Source organism: Manis pentadactyla, chromosome 2 (genome assembly GCF_030020395.1).
Source record: "Manis pentadactyla isolate mManPen7 chromosome 2, mManPen7.hap1, whole genome shotgun sequence".
Classification (NCBI taxonomy): Eukaryota; Metazoa; Chordata; class Mammalia; order Pholidota; family Manidae; genus Manis; species Manis pentadactyla.
The window spans coordinates 214925306-214944816 of NC_080020.1; the positions used below are offsets into that span (position 1 = coordinate 214925306).

Consider the following 19511-nt stretch of genomic DNA (forward strand, 5'->3'; position numbering starts at 1 on the left):
AGTCCAGTGTTACAAGCCCACCATCCTTGACGGGGAGGGACTAGATACCTGTTCTCGCCTGAGGAAACTATAGGTAGGGTGTGATTACACAGACTTTTATGGGTTGAGGGAATTGTTCCTAAACATGTAGCTTTTCCAGTTACCTCAGTCAGGGTTAACTTTTGCGAGCCCCAGCTACAGGCTTCGTGGCTGGTCGTATTATTAAAATTGCCTAACAATCCTAGTCCTTCATAGTAAGGAGGTGAAGAGGAAAAGCATAACCAACAGGATTCGGTAGAATTTGGGTTGGTGGTATTTAGAACTCGGAAAGCTCCTTCAAGGAGGTTGAGAAAGCGCCATCCGGTGCTAGGAAGGAAGGTGGGTCGGTTAAGAGTGGAGGCGAAGGAAGGGGTGGCAGCGTCTGCAGGTGGGGCTAGGGTTGGCGCGGGCGGGGCTGGGAGACGCGGCTGGTCTCGCAAGACAGCGTTGGGTCCTACTGGGACAGCTGGAAGAGGCTCTGCTTTAAGCTTGATTGTAAACGAGACTCCATTATCATAGCCACTCTGGTAGAGTCTCAGTCCCCATGTGGCCCCCGTTGTCCAACTAGTACTCCGTTTCCCAGGATTGGTGAATTCGATACGCAACGGGTGACACCATGTATTGCACGTGCCATCGTTGCCCCGATTTGAGTGGGTGTAATTAGCAGTGACTTTAATAAGGTCCCATGAGGAGGAGGGCCGCCAGTAGGTGTCACCTGAGGTCTCACAACTCCAGCTTGCACAGTAAAAATCTGATAATCCTTGACACTTCCAATTAAGGGCCTGGCTACGATGGTAACCAGGGCAGACATAGAAAGTGAGGGTTTTCAACTCTCTCCTCTTGCTGGGTTCTCCGCATCCTCCCCAAGGGGGCGATCCTAGGCTCCCAGGGGAGGAGGGGGGTTTTTGGAAGTCTGTGTGTCCTTCCAAACCCCAATTGGCTGCATCTATTGCTAATGTACACAGGTCGGGGTACAGGTCTGGCCACCAGGAATAGGGGTGTGCTATTTTTGACACACTCCAAACTACGTTCCCTGTCCCACTGATCACCTCCCAGGTCAAGTTGTGAGACTGCTGTGGGCTGGAACATCTGCCTGGGGGAAGGGAGCACAGTACCAGTACAATGGCACACAGTTCGAAGGCGATCATCTTAGGGGCGTTCTGCTGATCTTGAGCTGGAGAGGATTCTTGGTAGATTGGGCTCTCCACAACAGGTTTCACATGAGATGCGTGGATCCACTTCTTGCCTTCTGAAATTAAACAGAAAGGGAAGGCTTCTCAGGGGTTAACATGCCCTGGACTAGAGTTATTGTTTTTGCTTTTATTTGTGTCTAGAAGTTTAATGAGCCTATCTGGGAGCCATCGGGCATTTTGTGCCTTAGCATCATATATACAAGCATGTCCTTTCCCCCATATGAGCACAGGGTCAGGCCCGTGCCATGTGTTGGTCATCGGATCTCTCCACATAGCCTGTGCATAATTATCTGCCGTTGAGGGATGCCAAAGGCGATCAGCAGCGGTTTTACCCGCGGAGTCATAAGTAAGGAAATTAAGAACAAACAATGCATGATTTAGGAGTGTCTTTGCATTACCTGTTTTCGGATAGAGTACTTCTCCCCCTGACTGAAGTTTGAATAACATGTTTTTAAGGGTTAAGTGGGCTCTTTCAACAATGCCTTGGCCTTGGGGATTATAGGGGATTCCTGTTATGTGCTTAATACTTAACTGCGCACAGAACTGTTTAAAGCTAGAGCTGGTGTATCCAGGCCCATTGTCAGTTTTTAAGATTTTAGGTGGTGGTAGATATGCCAGGCATGAGAGAACATGGGTAATAACATTTTTAGTTGCCTCTCCCGTTTGCAAGGATGCACATAGGAAACCACTACATGTGTCAATAGACACATGGATATATTTTAATTTACCAAAGGGAGGGTAATGAGTGACATCCATTTGCCATATCTCTCCTGGAACTAACCCCCGGGGGTTGATTCCGTTATGAGGCTCTGGGAGGAGAGTTAGACATCCTTGACATTGCCGAACTATTTGGCGGGCCTGTTCTCGGGTGATTGAAAATTTGAGTCTAAGAGTATGAGCATTGAGATGATGTAGTTCATGAGCCCGTTGGGCTGCAGCCAAGGGTGAGTCTGACGTGACAGAGGCTACTAATTGAGTCGCCAGATCAACTCTGTCATTGCCTTTGGCAAGCGGCCCTGGAAGGCCAGTGTGAGCGCGTATGTGCCCGATGAAAAAAGGGGCATCGCGGTTTAGAATTAATTTTTGCAATTTTGCGAATAGGGGGGAAGCATTTGTAGAAGGACGTATATAAGGCACTGTCTCTAATAGGGGAACAGAGGTTGCTACATAGGCACTGTCAGTGTAAAGGTTAAAGGGGGCATCTATTAAAAGCTCAAAAACTTTGATTATTGCAGTTAGTTCAACAAGTTGTGCAGAAGAGAGGTCTGTCTGTATTCGAGTAACTTGCCCATTAATACTGAAAGCGGCTATACCGGAGGAGGACCCATCAGAGAACACTATCACGGCCCCAGCAATTGGCGTGGTTTTAGTCCTTTTGGGAAAGACAACCGGGGTCTTTTGAAGGAACTGGACTAATCTGTCTGCAGGGTAATGATTATCTATTGTCCCATGGAAGGAGGTGCAGCTAATTGCCCAATCATCATCATGTTGAATAAGCCATTGTAATTGAGATGTATTGTATGGGAGGGTTATAACTTCAGGGTCTCTCCCAAACAGCTTGAGAGCTGCCTCTCGGCCTAAACGTAAAAGGGCAGCAACTAATTGAGGATAGGTAGCTAAGACTCTAGGGGGGGAGGCTGGCAAATGAACCCAAAATAGTGGATGGTTTTGCCAAAGGACTCCTGTAGGGGAGAAGGGGGTAGGGAAAATGAGCAGCCACAAACTTAGATGTGGAGAGAAGTAGCTAATGGTCTGTTCAGAAATAGCCTGCTCTACAATGGTTAATGCCCTTTGTGCTTCTGATGAAAGCGAGCGGGGGGAGGAAGGATCAGGGTCTCCACGTAGGACATCAAACAAGGGCTTTAACTCTCCGGTGGTCAGCTTTAAATAAGGCCTGAGCCAGTTGATGTCTCCTAGCAGACGCTGAAAATCATTAAGAGTGTTTAAGGAGCTTCTCTTTAACTGAATTTTTTGAGTGAGGATTTTATTAGAAAATAATTCAAAGCCTAAAAATAGTTGGGGGGGGTGGACCTGGACTTTTTCTGGGGAAATTTGTAGTCCTCGATCTCGGAGGGCAGTGACTAGCTGTTGACTGGCCGCATAGAGCTGTTGCTGGTCAGGACCGGCAAGAAGAATATCATCCATATAATGGATAATATACAAAGTGGGGAAGAGCAACCTAAAGGGGTCTATAGTCTGGGCTACAAACTTTTGGCAAAGAGTAGGACTGTTGGCCATTCCTTGTGGGAGAACTCTCCACTGAAACCGGGGAGAAGGCCCTACACAATTGGTAATGGGTATACTAAAGGCAAAACGTTTGCAATCATCAGGATGCAAAGGTATGGAGAAAAAACAATCTTTTAGATCAATTACTAATTTGACATACCCTTTAGGGATGGCTATTGGAGAGGGAATTCCCGGTTGTAATGCGCCCATAGAGACCATAGTCTTATTAACCGCCCTGAGGTCTTGTAGGAGCCTCCACTTGCCTGATTTCTTTTGGATTACAAAGATTGGGGTGTTCCAAGGGGATGTAGAAGGTTCAATATGTCCAGCAGCCAGCTGTTCCTGCACTAACTCTATGGCTGCATTTAATTTTATAGTGGTAAGGGGCCATTGATCGATCCAGACAGGAACATCACTTTTCCAAGTAATCTTGTCTGCCTGGAGTGCAGGAGGAGCAACGGCCCTTACGAAAAATGTTTTTCAAACCCTAAACCTGAGCGGTCTATCTTAGGCGTGGCCAGTATCGGGTTGGGATCTCCCTGTTTTAGTTTGCCCAACCCCTGACCAGGGAGGTAACCCTGTGAAAGCATCTGCTGTGTTACAACTTCATTAGGGCTACACATGATGACCTTCATTTGAGAAAGGATATCTCTTCCCCAAAGATTTACCGGCAACCCAGGAACTACGAAGGGTTGAATAAATCCGGTATTTCCTTCTTCATCTTCCCAGTTTAATAACTGTGAGCTCTGTAAGGTATTTCTTGACTGCCCAATTCCTTGTAGATGGGTCAAGGAAGCGTGTAAGGGCCAGCTGGAGGGCCATGAAGCCTGAGATATGACCGTAGAGTCGGCCCCCGAATCTAAAATTCCTTCAAATACTTTTCCTTGGATTTTAAGTTTAAGAGTGGGGCGTTCTTTAGTAATAGCTTGGATCCAATATAAGTCTGAAGAACCTGGGGTAGAGGAGCCTCGCTGCTTATGAATAGCAGGGTGAGATGTACTTAAAGGGAGGGGGAGCGCCTGCGCAAGGCGCTGACCTTTCATAATGCTGACAGGGCACTGGGGGGCACTAGCAAGAATTTTTATTTCTCCAGTATAGTCATTGTCAACTAAGGAAGGGTGGACAATAAGGCCGTTTATTGTGGTGGAAGCTCGCCCTAAAATTAGAAAATAAGTATCTTTGGGAGGTGGGCCATAAATTCCTGTGGAAATAATTGTAATTCCCTCCTCAGGCGTTAATATTGTTGAGGAGGAGGCACAGAGGTCAAGTCCTGCACTCCCGGGTGTGGCCCGATAGAGGGCGGGAGTGCTACAGCTAGGCTGTTCCCCGAGGCCGGCTGAAATGGAATTGGCTGGGGGGCCCGGGGCTGGCCCCTCAGCCCGTTTCCCTGAAAAGGGGGGGTGAAAGGATTTGTGGTACTGTAAAAAGGATTTGTTGGATTGTTACGGCACTCTTTGGCCCAGTGCCGCCCCTTATGGCAGCGAGGGCAAATACCGGGGACTGACCCAACTCTAGGAGGAGGAGCTGTGGTAGGGCATTGGCGAGCGAAATGGCCTGGCTGTCCACATTTAAAGCAGTTACGCATAGGCGGTGCGCCCCTGGGGAAGGAAGGAGGATAAGAAACCGGGGGAGTTTGAACAGCGGCACCTACAGCTAAAAGGGCTTGGACTTTGGATGTAAAAGGATCGACATCTCTACACATTCTCAGCATTTCATCAAGAGTTTTGTCTCGAGTCTTACCGCGGAGGACGGCTCGACATGCCGAATTGGCGTTTTCATAGGCTAGCTGTTTTACAATCTTATCATTGGCAGCCGCGGAACCAAGGGTCCTTTCGGCGGCCTCTAACAGTCTGCTAACAAATTCGCTATAGTCTTCTTGCGAGCTTTGAGTGATCTTAGTTAGAGGAGTGTTAGCAGTCCCGGAAGCAGGGAGTGATATCCAAGCGCCCAAAGCGGCATCTTTCACTTGAGATAAAAGACCAAGGGGAAGGCGCTGCTGCCTGGTTTCAGAGATATATCTGCCCTGTCCCGTAAGCTTATCAAAAGTCCAGGACGCTGTTGGGGAATGAGGGTCTTTTACATTGGCAGCAGCGATGGTCTGACAACGGTCAGCAAAATCTGCCTTCCAAGTTAAAAACTGACCACGGGTAAGCACAGCCTGGACTATACGCAGCCATTCACCTGGGAGTAAATGTCCTCCTCGAGACAGCGAATCAAGAACAGAAAGGGTAAAAGGGGCATTGGGGCCATAAGCTTTAACGGCCGCGTTCAGCTCTTTTAAGCTTTTGAAATGGATTTTGTGAAATTCTCTAGGGCCATCAGCAGGCTCGGCCGGCTCTGGCTCAGCCTGCTCCTCTCCCTCACTTTCTATTTCCTGAGCAGCAGGGGCGTCTTCGCCGTCGCTTTTAAGATCGCCCTCTTCCGGACTATGTGTTGTGGAGGTGGGGCCAGAGCGGGCGGAGGCTCGGGTAAGAACAGGAAAGAGCAGTTTTTTAGGTTGTTTATTAGGTTTTGTGGCTGTAAGCGGTTTCTTAGAGAGGCCCCTTTGCGAATATAACGCGGGACGAACTGGTTGGGAGACAACTAATTTTTGGAGATGGCAAGTTATTCTTTGTTCTACTATCTGTGCTATTAGGTCTTCAGTGCTGGTAGGGGGGCTAACAGGACCGGGAGCCGGAGGGGGTAGCGGAGGGGCCGACGGGGGCAAAAAGGCCGGGGCGCAAACATTGGGAGGCCGAATAGGGGGAGTGTAAGAGGCTCCTTTCAAAACTGGGGGTGTGTAAGAAGGGAGGTTAAGCGACGGGGCGGCAAGGGGCCAATCTGGGTTGTTATACTTGGCCGCTTCGTCTTCTAGTTCAGCCGCGTCTCCCGGATCTAAAGGCTCGCCATTTTGGCTCTTAGTCACGACTGGAAAAACTTTTTGTGTATCGACAAAGTCCGAATCTCGAGGGAGAGGCGGATAAGTGCAACATTTGGGAGGGGTATCATGGAGGGCACCGAGCAAAGATGGTGTCGGGCTAGGGGAGGGGGATTTAGCCGATTTTGGAGCAGGGGGATCACTCGAAAGAGACAATTTTGAGGCCGCCCGAGATAGGGGGCGGAGGCAATATTCTGCTACTGACAAGAGTTGACGTTTATCAGGGTCAGTATTTTCAACAATATCTCTGATAAGACCCCAATAGGAAAATACTGAAACAGGAACAGAGTCAGGGCCGTTTTTGATAAGATAATCATTTAAATCTCTACCTACTTTCTGCCATTTTTTAGGATGAATTTCGGGGCCATTAATGATAAACCACGGACAGACTTCATCAACAAAAATAAAAAACTTTACCAAGTCTTTCTTTTTAACTCGAACTCCTCTCTCCCTAAGTGAACTTTTTAGGTCTCTTATGAAGACCGCTTCTTTACTTAATTTAGTTCCCATTTTCTTGTAAGGCGGCCGGTACTCACCAGGGACGACGACCTCCGTGAGCGGCGAAAGGCGTCTCCTATTGTTTCATCAAGAAGGGGTCTGCGCAGACGATATCTCACTCGGGGGTCCGCCTGTGAAGGATCTGCACCTCTGGCCCCACGTTGGGCGCCACTTGTCCCGTCCAGCGGGACCTAGTTATTTGTGGGGACGAGGGAGATCCGACCTGAAAGAAAATGGGGGCGAGAGAAGAGCGAAGGCAAGACAATGTTCTGATCAAGCCTTCAAATTTTATTGTAAGACGGGGGTACATATATACTAATGTTCAGGGGCAGAGTGGGCCATAGGATACTTGTAAGCAGGGGATTGGCTGCACAGCAGGGATGGCGCAGCGAGTTACATTCTGATGGGCATATGATAATGGGGAAGGAGGGGGAGAAGAGTATCTCTTGGCGCGCGCGGGCTTTCTTGTTGGCGCGCGCGGGCTCGCAGCTAATCTCCAGGAAGTGAAGCAGGAACCTCATGAACTGTGGCCATCTTGTTGTCTTTGTGTGGCTCCCAACAAGTTTAAAATTATCTTGGCAAGGAACTAGAAACTAGCTGATTTGAGATTCTAGAATTTCTTTTCCATTTTTGAATACTTACCTATCTGCAGCTTATTTTGCATATTTACCCATCTGACACCTCTCTTATAATCAATTCTCCAAGAAAACTCAAGGGACAGAAAGTGTCTTTGAGGAGGTAATTGCTGAAAACTTCCCCAATGTGGGGAAGGAGATAGTCTCTCAGGCCATGGAGGTACACATATCTCCCAACACAAGGGACCTAAGGAAGACAACACCAAGACATATAATAATTAAAATGGCAAAGATCAAGGATAAGGACAGAGCATTAAAAGCAGCCAGAGAGAGAAAAAAAGATCACATACAAAGGAAAACCCATCAGCCTACCATTAGAATTCTCAACAGAAACCTTATAGGCCAGAAGGGAGTGGCATGATATATTTAATGCAATGAAGCAGAAGGGCCTTGAACCAAGAATACTCTACCCAGCAAGATTATCATTTAAATTTGAAGGAGGGATTAAACAATTTCTAGATAAGCAAAAGCTGAGAGAATTTACCACCCATAAATGGTCTCTACAGTGTATTTTTAGGGACTGCTATAGATGGAAGTGTTCCTAAGGCTAAATAGCTGTCAGCAGAGGAAATAAAACCACAGTAAAGAAAGCAGACCAATTAATCACTAAGCAGATGCAAAATCAAATCAACTACCCCCCTAGTCAAGGGATAGACAAAGAGTACAGAATATGATACCTAATATATAAAGAATAGAGGAGGAATAAAAAGGAGGAAAAAAACAGAACCTTTAGATTGTGTTTATAATAGCATACTAAGTGAGTTAAGTTAGACTGTTAGTAAGGAAGTTATCCATGAATCTTTGGTAACCACGAATCTAAAGCGGGCAATGGCAATAAGTACATACCTATCGATAATCACCCTAAATGGAAATGGTCTGAATGCACCAATCAAAAGACATAGAGTCACTGAATGGATAAAAAAACAAGACCCATCTATATGCTGCTTTCAAGAGACTCACTTCAAACCCAAAGACATACACAGACTGAAAGTAAAGGGATGGAAAAAAATATTTCATGAAACTAATAGGGAGAAAAAAGCATGAGTTGCAGTACTTGTATCAGACAAAATAGACTTTAAAACAAAAAAAGTAACAAGAGACAAAGAGGGACATTACATAATGATAAAGGGGTCAGTCCAACAAGAGGATATAACCATTATAAAGATCTATGCACCCAACATAGGAGCACCTACTTATGTGAAACAAATACTAACAGAATTAAAGGGGGAAATAGAATGCAATGCATTCATTCTAGGAGACTTCAGCACACCACTCACTCCAAAGGACAGATCAACCAGACAGAAAATAAGTAAGGAGACAGAGGCACTGAACAACACATTGGAACATATAGACCTAACAGACATCTACAGAACACTCCACCCAAAAGCAGCAGGAGACATTCTTCTCAAATGCACATGGAACATTTTTAAGAATAGATCATATACTACTCCACAAAAAGAGCCTCAGTAAATTCAAAAAGATTGAAATTGTACCAACCAGCTTCTCAGGCCACAAAGGTATGAAGCTAGAAATAAACTATGCAAAGAAAACAAAAGAGGCCACAAACACATGGAGGCTTAACAATGTGCTCCTAAATAATCAATGGATCAATGACCAAATAAAAAAACAGAGATCAAGCAATATATGGAGACAAATGACAACAATAACTCAACACCTCAAAATCTGTGGGACACAGTGAAGGCTGTGCTAAGAGGGAAGTACACTGCAATACAGGCTTACCTCAGTACAGAAGAACAATCCCATATGAATGGTCTAAACTCACAATTAATGAAACTAGGAAAGAAAAACAAATTAGGCCCAAAGTCAGTAGAAGGAGAGACATAATAAAGATTAGGGCAGAAATAAATAAAATCAAGAAGAATAAAACAATAGAAAGAATCAATGAAAGTAGGAGCTGGTTCTTTGAGAAAATAAACAAAATAGATAAACCCTTAGCCAGACTTATCAAGAAAAAAGAGTCTACACACATAAACAGAATCAGAAATGAGAAAGGAAAAATAACTACAGATACCACAGAAATACAAAGAATTTTTGGAGAATACTATGAAAAACTATATGCTAACAAACTGGATAACCTAAAAGAAATGGACAACTTTCTAGAAAAATACAACCTTCCAAGGCTGACCCAGAAGAAACAAAATCTGAACAGATAAATTACCAGCAACAAAATTGAATTGGTAATCAAAAAACTACCTAAGAACAAAATTCAGGGACCAGATGGTTTCACCGCTGAATTTTATCAAACATTTAGTGAAGACTTAATACCCATCCTCCTTAAAGTTTCCCAAAAAGAAGAAGAGGAGGGAATACTTCCAAACTCATTCTATGAGGCCAGCATCACTCTAATACCAAAACCAGACAAAGACACTACAAAAAAAGAAAATCACAGACTAATATCCTTGATGAACATAGATGCAAAAATACTCAACAAAATATTAGCAAATCAAATTTAAAAATACATCAAAAAGATCACCCATCATGATCAAGTAGGATTTATTCCAGGGATGTAAGGGTCATACAATATTTGAAAATCCATCAACATCATATACCACATCAACAAAAAGAAGAACAAAAACACATGATCATCTCGATAGATGCTGAAAGAGCATTTGACAAAATTCAACACCCATTCATGATAGAAGCTCTCAGCAAAATGGGATAGAGGGAAAGTACCTCAACATAATAAAGGCCATATATGACAAACCCCTCAGCCAATCAGACAACACAAAGAAATAAAACTCATCCAGGTTGGTAAGGAAGAAGTTAAACTGTCTCTGTTTGTAGGTGACATGATATTGTACATAAAAAACCTTAAAGAATCCAACCCCAAATTTAGTAGAACTAATAACTGAATTCAGCAAAATTGCAGCATACAAAATCAAAATACAGAAATCTGTTGCATTCCTATATACTAACAATGAACTAGCAGAAAGAGAAATCAGGAAAACAATTCCATTCACAATTGCATCAAGAATAATAAAATACTTAGGAATAAAACTAACCAAGGAAGTGAAAAACCTATACCCTGAGAACTATAAGACACTCATGAGAGAAATTAAAGAAGATACCAAAATGGAAATATATCCCGTGCTCATGGATAGGACACATTAATATTGTCAAAATGGCCATCCTGCCTAAAGCAATCCACAGACACAATGCAATCCCTATCAAAATACCAATGGCATTCTTCAATGAACTAGAACAAATAGCTCTAAAATTCATATGGAACCACAAAAGACCCTGAATAGCCAAAGCAATCTCCTGAGAAGAATAAAGCTGGGGGGATTACACTCCCCAACTTCAAGCTCTACTACAAAGTCATAGTAATCAAGACAAATTGGCACTGGCACAAGAACAGATCCATAGATAAATGAAACAGAATAGAGAGCCCAGATATAAACCCAAGCATATATGGTCAATTAATGTATGATAAAGGAGCCATGGATATACAGTGGGGAAATGACAGCCTCTTCTACAGCTGGTGTTGGCAAAACTGGACAGCTACATGTAAGAGAATGAAACTGGATTACTGTCTAACTCCATACACAAAAGTAAATTTGAAATGGATCAAAGACCTGAATGTAAGTCGTGAAATCATTAAACTCTCCGGAAAACCATAGGCAAAAATCTCTTGAATATAAACATGAGCAATTTTTCCTGAACCCATCTGCTTGGGCAAGAGAAACAAAAGGAAAAATGAACAAATGGAACTACGTCAAGCTAAAAAGCTTCTTTACAGCAAAGGACACTATTAGTAGAACAAAAAGGCATCCTACAGTATGGGAGAATATATTTGTAAATGACATATCCAACAAAGGGTTAACATCCAAAATATATAAAGAACTCACATATCTCAAAACCCAAAAAGCAAATAACCCTATTAAAAAATGGGCAGAGGATATGAACAGATAATTCTCCAAAAAAGAAATTCAGATGGCCAACAGGCACATGAAAAGTTGCTCCACATCGCTAATTATCAGGGAAATGCAAATTAAAACCACAATGAGATATCACCTCACCAGTTAGGATGGCCAACACTGAAAAGACTAGGAACAACAAATGTTGGTGAGGATGCCGAGAAAGGGGAACCCTCCTACACTGCTGGTGGGAATTTAAATTAGTTCAACCATTGTGGAAAGAAATACGGAGGTTCCTCCAAAAACTAAAAATAGAAATACCATTTGACCCAGGAATTCCACTCCAAGGAATTTACCCAAAGAAAGCAAGATCTCAGATTCAAAAAGACATATGCACCCCTACGTTTATTGCAGCTCTATTTACAATAGCCAAGATATGCAAGCAACCTAAGTGTCCATCAGTAGATGAATGGATAAAGAAGAGGTAGTATATAAACACATTGGAATACTATTCAGCCATGAGAAGAAAATAAATCCTACCATTTGCAACAACATGGATGGAGCTAGAGGGTATTATGGTCAGTGAAATTAGCCAGGTGGAGAAAGATAAGAACCAAATGATTTCCCTCATTTGTGGAGTATAACAATGAAGCAAAACTGAAGGAACAAAACAGCAGCAGACTCACAGACTCCAAGAAGGGTTTACCAGTTACCAAAGAGATGGGATTGGGGAGGGTGGGTGGGGAGGGAGGGAGAAGGGGGTTAAGGGGTATTATGATTGGTACCTATGGTGTGTGTGTGGGTCACAGGAAAGACAGCATAGCATAGAGAAGACAAGTAGTGACTCTGGCATCTTACTACACTGATGAACAGTGACTTCAAGGGGTATGGGGGGGACTTGATAATATGGGTGAATGTAGTAAACACAATGTGTTTCATGTGAAACCTTCATAAGAGTGTATGTATATGAATGATACCTTAATTTAAAAAAGTGAATTGCACACTTAAATGTGTAGATTATATCTCAATAAAGCTCTTAAGAAAATAGTTACTAAAACATGTAAGTATTATCCCAAGGCAGGTATCGAAGTAGTCACTGCTCAGAAAGTAAAGGAAAACAGAAGTCGGGAGGGCCCAGCCTAGACAGACTGTGTGGTTGGGGAGATCCTAGGTGGACCAGGTGGTGGGAAGTGTAAAGTGTGGGGGCAGAGAGCAGAGGTGGGGGCTAGGGTCCAAATGGGGACTGAGTTACTGGAGAGTTTTGCCTGCTTCAGTTTTGTCAAAGGCCAGCCTTTGGATGATGGCTGAAAACAGGTTCCAGAGCCTTAGGAGGAGAGTCTATGATGGCCGCACCTGACCTTTGTGACACAGGCCCTAGATGCCAGGGAGAACTGCCCCCAGAGAATAGCGCCCCAGGCTCCCAAGGGAGGCAGCAACACCACCCCTTAGACAGAGTTCCAGAGGGTTTCACCAGCTGGGCCCACCGCTCCTGCTGGGTGTGATAAGCCATCTTGGCTGGGGCTGGGCTGAGCCAGAGGACATCAGCGTTAGGGGCAGCAAGGGGTCAGGAGAACCATAGTGGGAGGAAACCAGGATGCTTGCAGAATCCCTGACTCAGGTTTAGGAGAACAAAAACCTGTAACAGAAGACCTCTGCTTGGGTGAACGAGGACTGAAGGTAAGGCTCAGACAGAAATCTGGGTCAGAATGAATTTAGGGTGAGACACTGAGGACAGAAGGGGATGTACCCACCACTTGGTGACTCTCTTCCTCTCTCCCAGGTCCCTTCATCGCTGAAGTGCCTTGTGAAATACAGTCCAGAGAAAGCCTTGTCGGTAAGAGCTCACAGCTCCAGAACACCTTCAACTCCCAACCCATCCCAGGCCCCATGCTTCCAGCTCCCTCCTCCAACTCCATCCTACCCTCCATCCTGCCTTCCTCCCTATTCCTCTCCTCCTCAGTTCTCACCTTCTCTGGAGCATTTTGTCAGCTCTTCTGATCCCACAGATAACATGGATTTAGAATCTTGGTTAACCAGCCTGCATAGCACATGAGGCAAAGCCAGAAATGGACTGACTTTCCCAATATTTTGGGCTTTGTTTCTTTCTCTGCAGGTCCTAAGGGCTGTGTCTTCTTCCCTGGCTTACCCAGATAATTGCTGCTGCCCCTCAGCTTCCAAGAGGCAGCTCTGATTCTCCATCCCTCATTAATTGCTGACTGCAGAGGAGAGGCCAGCTTTAGACCTGAGCTCCTGCCTGAATACCCAGAGAGCTTGGGACTACAGGGCTGGGTGGCTCCCTGGCCTGCCACCAACAGCAGCAGCACTACCAGGCTGGAGCCACACTCCATGCACAGAAGGCCCTGATTTCTCAGCTACTTCTGGCCTCAGAGATACTGGTCCTGACTCTGTCAGGTCTCTTACTTCTGGTCTCACTTCCCGATTTGAGGCAATGTTGCCTCAGAACAAGAACCAGGTGCTGCTACAGAACACAGCACCCACTGGGTGCTCCCCTCAGGGACCCTCACCACTTGTGGACTCCCTTCAGCCCAGCCCACAGCCTCTGCCTCCCTATCAGTATAGAGACACTGGGAGGGGAATGCATTGCAAAAGAGAGGGATCCTTTAGAGTTCGGGGACCTGGGAGCCCTGGTGCAGGCCCTAGTGGCCCATCTGGGGCACTGTCGCATTGCATGAGACCTGCAGCTACTGTTTCTGCAGCATATGTGGCTAGGCTCTAATGGCCAGGCCCCAGTTGTGGAGTATCCTGTATGCCTGGTGTGTGTCCGCTCCTTTGGCCCCTCTTGCCCTGTCCCCAGTTACAGGACTGAACCTTGGCTGCTTGCCTTTCCTATGCATGGGGCCAGGAATGCAGGCCCCTCCGCATAGGCATTGACTTTGGCCTCCATCTCTCTCGGGGCCAGGCCACAGCCATGCATCTGTTGCCAGAAAGAAGGCCAGAGGAAGAAGGGCCTCAGGGTAAGGCCACTCAGGCCCATGCGTGTCAAACGCATGCATCTCAGTCCCCAGTGGTTCAAGCCTCAGTGGCTCAGACCAGGGCAGATCCAGCCCCAGGCACACCTTTCCAGACAGGGAGCCTCAGGTCTGTAAGCCCTCTCTCACCAAATTCCACAGGCTTTTCAGGGCCTCCTCCTCAGGAACCAAAGGAAGCCACTGTCTCCCTGAAGCCCAGGCCTTCCTCTGCCTGAAGAGGCCCACTTCTCCAGAGTAGCCACCCTAGTTCCAGAGCCAAGGAAGCTCCCTGGAGCACCTCCTCTGAACCCTACCATCTCTATTAGGCCCCAGGTCTCAGGGAGCCCTCGAGACACCGTGATGGGCTGGCTGACTGGAGGTCAGGCATGTTCTCCAGCCTTGATCCCTGGGAGCCCCTTATGGAGTCTGCTCTCTCCTAGCTGAAGAGGACCAGGGGCCCCTGGACTCCTGGGCCCCCATTCAGTGTATCCAATAAAGCCTGCCACTGCAAAACTTGTGGTTGTGTCCTACTGAGCAGACACAGTGGGTGGCTGTACCTACAGAGGGCCAGAACCCAAAAAGGGGTTGGGGAGAGTCAGACAAAACACACTGGGCAGAAAAAGTGGATGCCTTGTAACTGAGGAGGGCATGGGACCCACAAGGCCTGAGCACCTGAGATGTGCAGAAGGCTCTGCTAGGCCCTGCACACATTTAATTGCATTTGGTGGGGCAGATAATGGCATCCCCAAAGATGAAGCCACTGGGCCCCTTTCTCTGGGTACACCTTAGGTTAACGAGGATGCAACCTGACCCAGTCAGGGGAGTGATAGATGTCTCCTTGCAGGGAAGAGCATGCCTAGCCTTCAGTGGCAGAGAAACATGGGGTCTTTACATTGGAGGTCAGAAACCCAAAGGCCCCCACAGGTAGCTGGGATGTCAGGCAGAGACAAGACCAGCCCTGCCTGGGAGCCAAGTTGCCTCTCACTGATGGTGTCAGAGGGAAGCAGCCCCCACCCACAAACCCTCAGGAACAGGAGCCCATTCGTGGAGCTACTAGAATGGCCAACGTCCACCTCTGCCCACCACAGAGGACAGGTGTTTTATTAAGCTAAATAGTGGTTTCCTCATACCAGTAAACGGTGGATTCGAGATTTGAAGCCAGGATTGTTTTAAACGTCACGCGGCCTCTGTTAACAGACAAGAGATGTAGATCACTTCCTCTCCGGGGTAAAATGTAAAGGCTGCGCTTAAGTGTGGACAGCCCTAATCCAAAGATTTCTTTATTAAAGTTTTATTAACTACCCTTAACCTTCATTAGTTACCCTCCTCCTCCAGTCACCATAGACCCACCCCTGGAGTGGGGGGAACGACCCTCCTCCGCCCCTCACAAAGATGGCGGAGTCTGTCGTCATACGTGGGCGGGGATCGGAATCCTGGGCCGTTTTTCCGTCACCCGGCTGCCGGCCTGTGCTGACGCGTGTTGGCGGTTCTGCGCCTGCGCGAGGAGAGCGGCGGGCAAGCGCACTGCGCATCGGAAATCCTGGGTTAGACGGCCCGGAGCCGGGATACTCGTCCTTGCGTGTGGCTGGCGTTTTGGCCACCCTGAGGGTGTGAGGAGGGCTGGAGCTTCTCCCGGTGCCGACGGGACCAAGTTGAGCTGCAGCCGGGGCAGTAATCGAAGGCCGGGCGCGGCATGTCCCGCACGCCTCGGTGCGGACAGTGAAGCGCGCGGAGAGCAAGATGGTTCGGCGCCGGGCGCCTGAGGTGTATCGGGCCCCCTTCCCGTTGTACGCACTTCAAGTCGACCCCGGCGCGGGGCTGCTCATCGCTGCCGGCGGAGGAGGCGCCGCCAAAACAGGCATAAAGAATGGCGTGGTGAGAACGCAAGACCACTGGGGCCGGGTCAGGCCACAGGCTGAGGGCGATTCCGGGGGGTCGCGGGGGAGGGTCGCACCCAGCTTCGGACCCTGCCCCTCCCGGGTGGGAAGCCCTGGCACGTCTGGCCCCAGCGCGGATTTCGGCGGCGAACTTAGCGGGCGATTGAGAGACTCCAGAGGGAAAGTAAAAACTGCACACAGCGCTGCTTAGACAGGAACGCTTCAGCTCGACCCAATACTCCCAACCCTGCTTGCTGTACAAATTTTTGAGACTCAACAAAAAAGAAAAAAGGTTGGAGAAAGCTTTTTGAGTTAGGAAGTGCAGTAAGCTAAGGAGTAAGACATCTCATACTACAAAGGATGTAAGTTTGCCCTTGAGGTGCTCTCTGGGCACCTCTGAACTTTGCTCACCCTGGTTTCCTTTCTCACAGCACTTTTTGCAGCTAGAGCAGATTAATGGTCGCCTGAGTGCCTCTTTGCTACACTCCCACGACACAGAGACACGGGCCACCATGAACTTGGCACTGGCTGGTAATATCCTTGCCGCAGGGCAGGATGCCCACTGTCAGCTCCTGCGCTTCCAGACTGATCAACAGAAAGGCAAAAACAAGGCAGAGAAGGCAGGTGAGAAGTCCCCTCTCTCGCTTTGGGAAAATGATTAAATAAGTAGGATCACTCTCACCGTCTCTAAAGAAGTGGGACTGGAAATGGGGTTATAGTAGTAGCAGGCGAGAAGCTGGATGTTCACCGCTAGAGAGGGGGCCAGTACTACCTACTATGGAAACCTGGAACCTGGCTGACTGTTTGTGTTGCAGGTTCCAAGGAGCAGGGGCCTCGACAGAGGAAAGGGACAGCCCCAGCAGAGAAGAAGTCTGGAGCTGAAACCCACCAAGAGGGGGTAGAACTCCATGTAGAGAATTTGCAGGCGGTGCAGACAGACTTCAGCCCTGATCCGCTGCAGAAAGTTGTATGCTTTAACCACGATAATACCCAGCTTGCCACTGGAGGGACGGATGGCTATATTCGTGTCTGGAAGGTGTGGTTTTTGGGGGGTTAGAAGATGAGTGTTAGTTAGTTAGTTAGTTAGCAAGGCCGGAATTCTGAGAAACTGAACATGAGTTCTGGGAAACTTGTGAGTTAAGGTTGCAATGAATGGCCATTAGAAGAGAAGAGGGGTGGGGATCATTGTGCTCTTGCTGGGTTCCCAGGGTAACTCTCGTCGTGGTTTGGCTACAGGTACCAAGCCTAGAGAAAGTTCTGGAGTTCAAAGCCCACGAAGGGGAGATTGAGGACCTGGCTTTGGGTCCTGATGGCAAGGTGAGGAGGTGAGAGGGTGGAGAAGGTAGGTGGTTATGCTTCTTGTCCAGTAAGTGGATCCCCTAACCGTCCATCCTTGGAATCTTGATTCCTGACTAGTTGGTAACTGTGGGCTGGGACCTTAAGGCCTCCGTGTGGCAGAAGGATCAGCTGGTGACACAGCTGCACTGGCAAGAGAATGGACCTACCTTTTCTAACACGCCTTACCGCTACCAGGCCTGCAGGTGTGAAGACCCTGGAGGGTGGCTAAAAGAGGCACAGCGTAGATAATATGTGGTGGGGAAGTGGGAAAAAAACTGAGGGGACGCTGGGGAGGATCAGAACCTTGGCAGGTGTTCCCCCAGGCCTGACCAAGGTGCAGAAGGGCACAAACCTGAGGAGCTGAACAGCCTCTCACCCGGTCTCCAGGTTTGGGCAAGTTCCCGACCAGCCTACCAAGCTGCGACTCTTCACGGTGCAGATTCCCCACAAGCGTTTACGCCAGCCCCCACCTTGCTACCTCACAGCCTGGGATGGCTCCACCTTCTTGCCACTTCGGACCAAGTCCTGTGGCCATGAAGTCATATCCTGCCTTAGTGTCAGGTGTGAGACCAGTGGCTCTGCTGGGTGTGGGTGGTGCCTTCAGGAACTCGGGAGGGTGCCCTGTCTGAGTCCCTGAGGTCCGTTTTTAGTGAATGAGTATTGCTACACAAGCCTTCAGGACAATGAACACTTGATTGTTTGTTGCAGTGAATCGGGCACCTTCCTAGGTCTGGGCACAGTCACTGGCTCTGTTGCCATCTACATAGCTTTCTCTCTCCAGGTAATGGGTGGGGATGGGCACAACCCTGAGGGCTCTGAGGGGTGGGGTCTCTAGTCCTGCTTCTACCCCGAGGGTGCAGGAAGGAGTCTGGCCTAGCCAGTAGAGGGAAAGCTTTCTATAGGGGTAGGGGGCATGTTTTCCAGAAGGAATGTTTCCAACTGGGCTTTCCCTCAGTAGTTGTCCTTTGTCCCCAGCGCCTGTACTATGTGAAGGAGGCTCATGGCATTGTGGTGACAGATGTGGCCTTTCTACCTGAGAAGGGTCGTGGTCCAGAGCTCCTTGGACCTCATGAAACTGCCCTGTTCTCTGTGGCTGTGGACAGTCGTTGCCAGCTTCATCTACTGCCCTCACGGCGTGAGTCACTGGGGTGGAGGGTACCACCCTCCCTACCTTTAGCTATAGTAAAATCCTGCCCCCCTGGAGAATGGGCCATCTGCCGCCTGCTTGCATGGCTCTGTTCTTGAGGCTGCGAGCCTTTGCCCCTGACCACGTCCCTTACCCTCCTGCAGGAAGTGTTCCTGTGTGGCTGCTGCTCTTGCTATGTGTTGGGCTTATTGTTACGACCATCCTGCTGCTCCAGAGTGCCTTTCCAGGTTTTCTTTAGCCTCACTGCGCCCAGGAATCAGGGACCTGGACACTGCCTCGGGCTAGACCAGAGTGGAAACCTGGACCCCACCTCTCACTCCATGTCGGTCCACAGGGCATGAGACTGATGGGCACTGCTGTCCTTCCCTATCAGTTTGGCTGTGGCCCTGTATGACTCTGAGTCCTGGGAACCCTGTATTCATCATCTGTGGACCCACCAGGACAATGGTGTCTAAAGTCCAGGACACACCGCCTGCCTTCTTCCCTCTGCCTTCCTAGAGGCTCCAGAGTTGAGCTTGTCCTTCAGAAATAGGTGGAGATGCCCAAGAGCCGGGAGACACTGCTATCCTTCAGTTTCCCCCGGCATTTGCTGGGGCAAGCATTGGCCTGGGACTTGCTGTTAGGGAAGGAAGGGGCCAAAGGAAGACCTAGGCAGTAACCTAAGGGTTCAGCTGGGTAGCGACCAGCCAGCCTGGATGAATATACAGTAAGTTCCTGAGTGGTTTACCTAGTTTTGAGGAAAGGAGAAATGAACCTCATCCCACTTGGCAGGAAAAGATGATATTTAATAAATGGGACAACTGAACTGAGACCCC

The 19511-nt window shown here is 47.9% G+C and overlaps 2 protein-coding genes across 2 annotated transcripts; both read left to right on the plus strand.

The window, feature by feature from the left end:
* Positions 1-809: 809 nt before the first annotated feature.
* On the plus strand, positions 810-15728 carry PRR30 (proline rich 30). The gene is given in 7 exon segments (XM_057497553.1): positions 810-834; positions 5844-6036; positions 6876-7041; positions 13146-13199; positions 13681-13772; positions 13911-14212; positions 14215-15728. Coding segments are annotated over 7 exon segments (1188 nt in total). The 3' UTR covers positions 14571-15728.
* A 148-nt stretch (positions 15729-15876) lies between these two features.
* On the plus strand, positions 15877-19507 carry PREB (prolactin regulatory element binding). The gene is made up of 9 exons (XM_036903467.2): positions 15877-16209; positions 16643-16835; positions 17027-17247; positions 17448-17528; positions 17628-17752; positions 17937-18110; positions 18258-18330; positions 18525-18684; positions 18840-19507. The coding sequence occupies exons 1-9, from the start codon at positions 16075-16077 to the stop codon at positions 18932-18934; spliced, it is 1257 nt and encodes a 418-aa protein (XP_036759362.2). The 5' UTR covers positions 15877-16074; the 3' UTR covers positions 18935-19507.
* The last annotated feature ends 4 nt before the right edge of the window (positions 19508-19511 follow it).

Excerpts from the sequence above, each read along its gene's own strand:
- PREB (XM_036903467.2), top strand. The coding sequence starts at position 16,075 with ATGGTTCGGCGCCGGGCGCCTGAGGTGTATCGGGCCCCCTTCCCGTTG. Across the intron at positions 17,529-17,627 it reads CTTTGGGTCCTGATGGCAAG|TTGGTAACTGTGGGCTGGGA; the intron begins GTGAGGAGGTGA and ends ATTCCTGACTAG. Across the intron at positions 18,685-18,839 it reads TCATCTACTGCCCTCACGGC|GAAGTGTTCCTGTGTGGCTG; the intron begins GTGAGTCACTGG and ends ACCCTCCTGCAG.